The sequence below is a fragment of the Taurulus bubalis genome (genome assembly GCF_910589615.1).
Source record: "Taurulus bubalis genome assembly, chromosome: 2".
In the NCBI taxonomy this organism is placed as follows: Eukaryota; Metazoa; Chordata; class Actinopteri; order Perciformes; family Cottidae; genus Taurulus; species Taurulus bubalis.
This window is the reverse complement of record NC_136590.1, coordinates 8,421,029-8,430,131: the sequence shown is the minus strand read 5'-3', so window position 1 is coordinate 8,430,131 and position 9,103 is coordinate 8,421,029. Positions and strand designations below refer to the sequence as shown.

The window sequence follows — 9,103 nt, the reverse complement described above, 5'->3', positions numbered from 1 at the left end:
TCTAACTACCTATATATATTTTTTATTTTTTATTTCATGAATTGTGACCAAGATACATTCTGAGTGGAACATTTTATAGTTGAAAATTCTGCGTGTCAGTGCTCTCTGGTGGACAAACTAAAGAGAAACAGTTTATAAATTACCTCAAAGCTAATTGGCCCCTCTACTGCAATGTCTTGTTACTTATCGGACGACATATACATGCCAATATATCTGCAATAAGATCATATTGGTCTTTAAAAGGATAATTTTGGTTTACTGCTGTAATCGGGTTAAACTGTCCAATCGACTTGTGATGGTGCTTCATGCCCTATTGAACTTTGCTGTGACTCCCAAATCTCAACAATTGCTATTGTGAGAATAATTCTACCACAATTCATAGAAATGATGGCCAAACTACAAAATAAGAACAAAGTTTTAGTAAATCCCACTTTTCCTTTGATGGAAGGAGGCCAGGCTTGTGGTGAGCGAGGGGTCAGCTGGTTATTCAGGCTGACAAATTGTTTCATCCACATGCAAACAGGCCTGAGGCTCTTCTGATCCCTCCAGCAGTCAGACACCGTGTCTCCACCTCTGAGGTAAAGGACACTGAACATTGCCTCCCGTAGAGAGGCTGCATTGTTTCTTACAAAAGCCGATATCAAATTCTGCTCGATTCAAAGAACCTCTGTTTTATCAGGAAGACAGACGGGGGATTGCAGCTTTTAAGACTTTACGTCACAGGCTGACATGCCTCAGCTCAGAGGAGAGGTGGAAAACGTGACGATGAAAGATGTGGAGGTGTACAAGTATTGAATTGCAACAACATTCCTTTAAGTAAACTTCGGGTATTGAGATGCTGTGGTAATTTGTAGTGTCTTGTGTCATGGTTCTTGTCTCTTTCTTTTTTATTTCCCATTGCTCAGGGTGTTGATGTTGAGCCCGAAGGACTTGACAGATGAAGTTATACTCTTAATGTCAACGGCCCCAAGGTTTTTTCTGCGGTCAGCGCCATAAATTTGAAGGCGGGTGTGACAATGATTGACGGCCTTATGACAGAGCTTTGCAAATCCCCTAATCCGTTCATGAAGCTCAATAGGGGGGCACTTGATGCACTTTATCCTAGCACCTCTCCCCATCTGGCTTCTGTAAAAGACACTGAGCGCCGTCAGGTGCTTGACGGGAGCCGATGACATGCAAGCTTTTGTGAGACACAACTTCTCATCACAGATATTCTCAGTATTAAGGAAGCATGTAGATAGAAGGAGGCACTTGATACACACGTGTTTTCTTAATACGCCTCCATCCTTTGCCAAGACAAGGGCAAACAAGGGTAAGGAAATACTGTACAAGCCAGACTAGAATTTATATGTGCTGTCCATGGGGTGCAGATTGCTGGAATCTCTGTAGTTTTATGGCCATATGGATCGGAGAAGTGCTCGCGGTCTGTGACTGAGTGTCTTGGTTACAGTCTGTGATCTATGGATGTGTGTCCCGCTCCAGTGACAGACTGAGCGCCTCCTTCTCACAGAAGCCTTTAATCTCACGGAGACACAGAGGAACCTGAAAACTGCTAAGAGAGAATACACTCACATAATATAATAAGATAATAAAGTCATATTTTACTTAATCTGAGGGTGATTTTATGTTGACAACACATATCCAGAGGAAATTCAGCCCTGACTTGTAGCAAAAAGTACATTCAGATTCATTCCCAGGAAGTGTGTTCCAGTAAATGCAACTTTTTACTGTCGTACTTAAGTTTCAGGCAGGGGTTTGTTTGATTCAGTTGATTCAGTTATTGAACGCTGCCACCTGGTGCAAAGCTTGAGTCACTAGCTCTGCAGGTGGGAAATTGATTTGAATGCAGGTTTGATGCAGTTGGTGTTGCAGAGGATGTTGTGAATGTTTTCATATGAAAAAAGATAACACCCTCGTGTGCAGTGCTTTATAGACTAGTTTTGTACTGAACTGAACGTGCAACTGACTGAACGCTTTACTGAGCTGAAGACAGTCAGACTCGAGGCCATATGAACAGTGATGCGTTCAAGTCCTCTCAGACAGTGCACACAGCCGAGGAACATTAGTCTCAATACATCGGGATGAATCACCGTGTGCTTCATTTACCAGCATGTCACACTGTTCTCGACAATCTTAAAGCCTGAAAGGCAAAAATAAAAGTATATCTTTTTGATTATTTTGGATTTTCACTGTTGAGACACCTGAACCAATTACAGCATGAGTATGTAGAAATTAAAAAAGCTGAAGAAAAGACAGATTTATCCGCAGGAAATCACAGAGCATCTTAGTGAAAGTTTGTTTATGTGTACTCGAGGATAACCCTTCTGCATGCCCCAATTTACAAATCATAAAGGATGACTTCCTATAGGCATCGTGTCTGAAATGGGTCACAGACAGCTCTGCGATTTGAAATGATATTGAATTATCTGCAGTATTGCTTTTTTACTGTTGTTAATGTGAACTGTTAATGTTAACTGTCCCGGTCAGGTGGCACTGCTTCAGCTGAACCGTGTGCTGTATCAGTAGGTTGACTGTGTGTCCCTTCGCGTTGCACCCACTGGTGTCTATCACACCTGCTAATCAGAGGCACATTAATCAACAATGGTGTTAAGCGAAGTAGGGCAGAGAAAGTTATCGCTCTCGCCTGCACATCCATCACTCTGGCTCTAAAACGTCACCTGACAGGAGATTTATTTTTTTCAACCACACATACAGATTGTTGAGAAAGATTCTGCACAGATTGATTAGTTCAGTTTGTTTCCATCATGGCCTGTGAGACCAGGTTGGATTTCTTCTCTGTCTTTCTCCGTCCCTCTGTCCCAGCCAGGTAAAGTGGAGAATCGGCTTCAGGTGATTTGGAGAAGATCTTATCTTCTGTTAACAGTGAAATGACACCATAATGGAGCAGCAGGGGTGCTATTACCTTTTAGCCCTCCTCCTCCTCCACCACCTTCACCTCAGCCTTCACTGACAAATTAAGATTAATGACAGAGATAAGTAAGGAACCTGCCTGCCTTCCAATATCGCACAGTCAGGTTAAGTGGAAGAGCACGAGTACAGCGAGGTATACAGCTCATCACTCGCTGTTATTCTCTCATACCTGTTGCCCTAAACTCCTCCCTTTCCCTTGTTTCATTTTCATTGGACATATACACAATCATACCAATACAATGTGCAGTGAAATAGAGGGCTGCCTTCATTAAAATAGATGTATTAAAATATGACATATAAAGGAACACATACTAAATTTGAAGGTACATCAAACAATCAGCATTAGACTTAATTATCTTCTTTTTTTTTAAATAACACTGCAATCGTTCACGTGTGGCGTTTGCCAATATTGTGTTTGCACTAACTGGTTTTCTGGTCTCCTGGTCACTTGGTCTCCTGATCTCCTAGTCACTTGGTCACTTGGTCTCCTGATCTCCTAGTCACTTGGTCTCCTAATCTCTTGGGGGTGGCGAGGACGAAAGGGGAATACGAGTCGCTTCTGCTTCTTTTTAATCCAATAAAAGAAAAACACTGACCCTCTGCCTTCAACGAGCTTGCCTTTTGGGCAGCTTATTTTAGTAGATATCTCTCCAACACACACAAACATCAACACTGTATTTCTTTTTAATGTTTTCAACAAAAATTCAGACCATATCTTACAGATTGCATGTTTAAGTGTGTAAGATGTGCACAAACTTTAAGAAGTCACTAAAAACCGTGTTGAGAAGAAATAAGTCTTGTATTGAATATATCCAACCCATAGCAAAGTAGGAAATATACAGTACAGAGGAGTAAGTGTGTAGTGTATTACATGTGTAATGTACTTTATCGCAGCTGTTGCTAAATCGGGACCATAAATGTTCAATACCTAAAAGGCAACAGGGACACCTTGAGAGACACTGGCATTGTGGAGGGAGCAGGTCACTCAGTAGTGATAAGGACATCAAATAAAAGGGCTTTGGGGCATGATTGAGGTTGATAGGCTCCATAATATATACTCTGAGGAATGTATCTATTGTCCTGGCGCCTGTGTACTCTGCCCTATTTATTTGATTTATAAACTCTATCTATGTATTTGCAGGTGAGGAGCCTTTCAAGGTGGTTGTGAAAGTGGTAGTACAAGTGTTGAAGACCCCCCCTCACCCAGATCCCCAAACACACACATATACGCTTACACCTATACCTCTTAACTCCAAAGGCTGAAGACCAGAAGAGCAGACCCCTCCCCCCATGTGCCCCACCAGAGTGGACTCGACGTGGCTGAATGTGTGCCCCCTCCCCTGCCCTGCAGCTGGAGGTGTCTGTTTCACAGGCCTCTGTAATGCGGGACCGAGGAGGATAAGGTTTCACAGGTACAAAAATTCCCGCTTTAATCCCATCACACAGAGTGTATGGTCAGGGCTCAGGGCTTCTGCATAATCCCAGGTTTACCCATTCTGGTGAGCCAAGAGACAGAGAGTATATGCAGAGAGGAAGAGATTACTGCCCATCTCTTATTTTATTCGACCAATGTTTGCACAGCAAACGGCGAGAGGGATCGCTCAATAGCAATTCAGCTATTCCACACCTCAGTGCACACGGGTGAAGATCAGTAATAGATATAGTTAAATATCTCCTCCAGCAGCTGTTAAACAGGTTGACGTTCAGAATCGAGGACATACATCAATTTAAAATGCCTTCAATCATGTCTATGAGGAGCCTTTTATTTCTTCTCAAGAGGGGTGGCTAAAGATACGTAGTGCATATATGTGACCACTGTCAATTATTGACATTAAGTCAAGTTTTAAGTGTCTTTTAGTTTAGCTGCAGTCTGTCAGATTGGGTCAATGGTGACTTTCAAGGGGTGAACAATAAAACAAGAGGGTCTCTAATGGCTGACAGTTCTGAGCTGTGTTGTGAAGAGCTTATCAATCTCACAGCAGGCGCTTTTGCACTGAAACCGGCTTCGACGTGGCATCCTCTGGAGAACACAACCTGCCCCGGCTTCACACTGAGTCACAGTCACAGCTGAAGGGTTACATCAGGCTGCATCATGAATATTCTGGGAGGAGTAGTTTGATGACAGGTGGGCAAATAAATGTACATTTTTTTATATTGATCACTGTAACGCAATGCCTTTAGTAGCCTAAAAAAAACAGACGTTAGACTAATAAATACAACTGTGAATAGCAGATAGTTCTCCTAACCTGAAAAAAAAAACATTTGCACCTCACAAGGCATGGTGGATTTTCTACTCAGCCTGCATTGCTTTTTGATTTATTGTAGAAAGCATGCATCCTCAGAAATCTAATACATATTCACGCTGAGGACCACAAAGGAGATTGCTGCATCCTTCCACACGTCCCTTGAAGTGTGAGACTTAAAGGAAGAGTAGTTCTTTTGAAGGCAGGTAGAAGGCGTTGCGGAGCTGAGAGGTGCTGGAAAGGGCATGTCCAAACAGACTTTAGGCCCTGAGTGATGGGACTCGGGAAACGGTAAGAGGACACCTCGCCCCTGCTCGCATGTCAACACAGTCATGTGAATCACAGCTGTGAGAGCGTCTGAAGATCCAGGAGACAATAGACGCCCACTCTCAGCGAGATCGGTCTCAGCTTCTCCAGATTCAGCAAGCTTTGTCAGCATTGCTTGTTTTTCTGTAGTTTAGTATTTAAAATCTTTTGAAATGAATTAAACATATCTGTAATAATAATGTATTTCTCATCAAGGCTTTTGCAAAGTAATCCCAAAAGGAAGTGGATACAGTTCAAATGCAATGCATCACTGGCGTGAAGCATGGCTTCTACCATGAGCCATGCATTAATGAAGGTAAGAAAAGTAATCAATTCACTCCATTGATTCAGAGGGTACTAGACCCGGAAGCATGCAGGCTACTTCTGCAGTTGCCAGGGGATACAGGTATGTGGGTAGGTGGATCAACTAATTATTTGATTAAAAAAATAAATTCACATATTAAGTCAGGACAGCTGCTGTAACACTTGAACACTATGTGTTGTGATTGAGAGCAAATGAAAACGAGTGTGAAAGTGTTTCCTCGACAGCTAGCTAAAGGTAATGGATACATGGTTAAAAATGCTAGCTAGCTAAAGGTAAAAAAGAATGCATAATGTGTTGAAATAGTTCTAGTCAATGGATACAGTCAACTAAAAAGTAATCGCTAACATCGTTGCAAATGTCAGTCAAAATAGTTAAAGCTAAGTAGCTAATGGACAAATGGTTGAAAAATATGTAAGAATAATGAATAAACAGTCAAAATCAATAGCTAAAGGTAAATGATAAGCAGTTTAAATAGCGTAGGCTTAATCTTCAGGTATTCTAAACAATTATTCATTATGATTAGCCTAAATATACTGCTAAAAGTAACAAGTTGAATAGTTAGCTAAAGGTAGTGGCGATAGGCCTAATAAAGATACAAACTTGACCTAAACACTGACATTACAATTTTATAATAACATCTGCCAAATCCTTTTCTCTTCCGGTTTCAGGGAGAGGTGGTTGACTTTTTGGTCTTTTTACATGAATGTCCCCTCAGAGATAGAGGGCAGCAGAGATCAATGAATCCCCATGTGCCTCTTCACACTATACTCCTCAACCTGTCTCACCTTTAATTTAACCTTACATTTTCCCCAAACAATTTGATTCACTCATCAACTACACATATTTTGCACTTGTTCCATCCTTTCAATAGACCTGGAACATTAATTGACCAAAAATAAAATAAAAGTTGTCTGCAATGTTTTTGAAAGATTCTTCCTTTAATCAGAATACAATAGGGGTTTTACTGCCGTACTTATTTAACAATAGAAATAACATACATAGTAATACACAAAAAATACAAAAGAAGGAGAACAACCTCATCTTAATTGTTTATTTACATTCACTTATTTTATTCAAACTGTTGTTTCAGTCACATAACACACACAAACAAATGTTATTGGGGTTCATGTTGATTTCTGTCTGTAATTCTCCATTATAATAACTTACTCCAGAAAGTTATGATGAGCAATTTATGAATGTCACTGATACCCTGCTCTGTTGCAGGCCACTAATACATCATTATCTCCTTGGGTGCGTCCTCTGTAGGCCTCTCCTGTTCCCGCCTATGTGTGTAGGCAGCATGGTCATAAAAGTAGATCAACCCAACGGCAAAGAGAGAGAGCCCCGTGTAGAGGAGGACCAGGTAGTATCCTAGGTACATCTGCGAAGACTTGTTCCTCAGGTCTGCTACAATGAGCTCGGCGAAGTTCTGTACCAAATCCTCTGCCATGCTGGTCATGGTGATGTTCAGCGCAAATATTAAGAGGGCCACTACGGACAAACATGCTGCAGGAGAAAGAGAGAACTTAAATATCTTTATCAGAGCAATGCAAAAGACGTGCTGATTTGTTTCTGGCAATTCCGCTTCAATCACTCACAGATGCTTAGTGCTCTAACGTTTATTTCTCTTACCGCTGAGCGAGCTGCAGACGTAGATGCCAATAGGCCCCATGTAGGTCTCATAAGGGTTGCTGACACTGTTGTAGAGGGAGATAAGGATGCTGCAGGCGGAAAACAGCAGACACAGGACCAACAGGACCACGACCAAACAGTGCAGCACGGCAGGGGTACCTCCTATTTCTACCAACTTAGGAATCACTACAACACACACACACACACACACACACACACACACACACACACACACACACACACAGTATAAAAGCAATATGAGTGTTTACATGCATTATACTGGTGAAACCGTGTGAGCAGACCTGTCCTTTACAAACAATAATATCTGAAGATGATATCCAATTGTAACAATAATGTAAATTATATAAATGACATGCTGTATTTTTGTATAGTCACAGTAATATGTCTCGTTCCTCATTTTACAACACTTTTGACAGAAGAAAATTGACCTATACAAAAACGATGATTGAAGGTGTGTTCTTTTGGTTATCAAGAGTAACAGGATATCGATAAAGACATTAACTGAAATGTTGATTCTCAAATTAATAGATTATACACCACCAATTTGGTTAGTTTTCAAAATGAACAGGGATTACAATGTAAGAGTAATCCTAATAAATGCAACAACAAATCACATATATATATATATATATATATATATATATATATATATATATATATATATGCGTATATATATATATATGTATATATATATACACATATATATACATATATATACATATATATACATATATATATATATATATATATATATATACATATATACATATATACATATATACACATATATATACATATACATATACATATATATATATATATATATATATATATATATATATATATATATATATACATATACACACACTGCAAAGACATGCTGCAGTTGTAATTGTTTCAATACAATTTTTCAGTAATATTGTTTGAAGGCAGGAGACTTTATGACCTGCAGGAATCTCAGAGATGGGAAGAGCCGGGGGAAATGAAACCCAAACTATCAGCATGGCTATAGATTCTCGAGGTATATAAGTGAGAAAATATTTACCATTAAATGTGTCCTGACTTCCAAACAAGGGGCAAAAGATTCTGTTCATATTCCCATCAAAAAGTTTAAAAGTGATCATAGCAGATCCATTGGAGAAGCTAGTTCCATTTCTTGTGCACTCCATGGTCGTCTCCGCCCAATTTGTTGACATACAGAACCCCAACACCCAAAGAGAATTGGCAGTAGCCAGCGCACTGGACAGGAAAAGCAGAACCTTCTGACGGGATGGCATTATCGCTGTATTCCAGTTGCGCTAGTTCAATCTAAATCCCAGCGTCTCTTCTCTAAAGCTCAGATGAAGCCTCAGAAGCAGTATAGGGCCCTCTGATCCTCTAAAGATTCTGTGTATGAGTTACCTTCCTGGGTGGAGCGGACTGCTGGTCATAAAGTCTCTAGATTATGGTAGTGACCTTTGGTTTGAATGGAAAACACAGAGCTGGTTGTCATGGTAGGACACCAGTTTTCTCAACAGGTGAAGCACCATAACTGTGTCGTGTCTGGTCTCAGACGGCGAAGGAAAATCTCATCTTTCCTGAATGTACTGTGAAGGTTGGGAAATATTTTCTTTAGGAAGAAGACACTTTAGTTCCCATTTGTTGA

At 40.4% G+C, this 9,103-nt stretch overlaps 1 protein-coding gene across 1 annotated transcript; it reads right to left on the bottom strand.

Moving 5' to 3' along the window:
* Positions 1 to 7,033: 7,033 nt before the first annotated feature.
* Positions 7,034 to 8,735, bottom strand: clrn3 (clarin 3; the record flags this gene model as incomplete). The annotated part of the gene is made up of 3 exons (XM_079238120.1): positions 7,034 to 7,311; positions 7,438 to 7,623; positions 8,504 to 8,735. 3 exons carry the CDS (start codon positions 8,733 to 8,735, stop codon positions 7,034 to 7,036), a joined length of 696 nt encoding a protein of 231 aa, XP_079094246.1.
* Between the last annotated feature and the right edge of the window lie 368 nt (positions 8,736 to 9,103).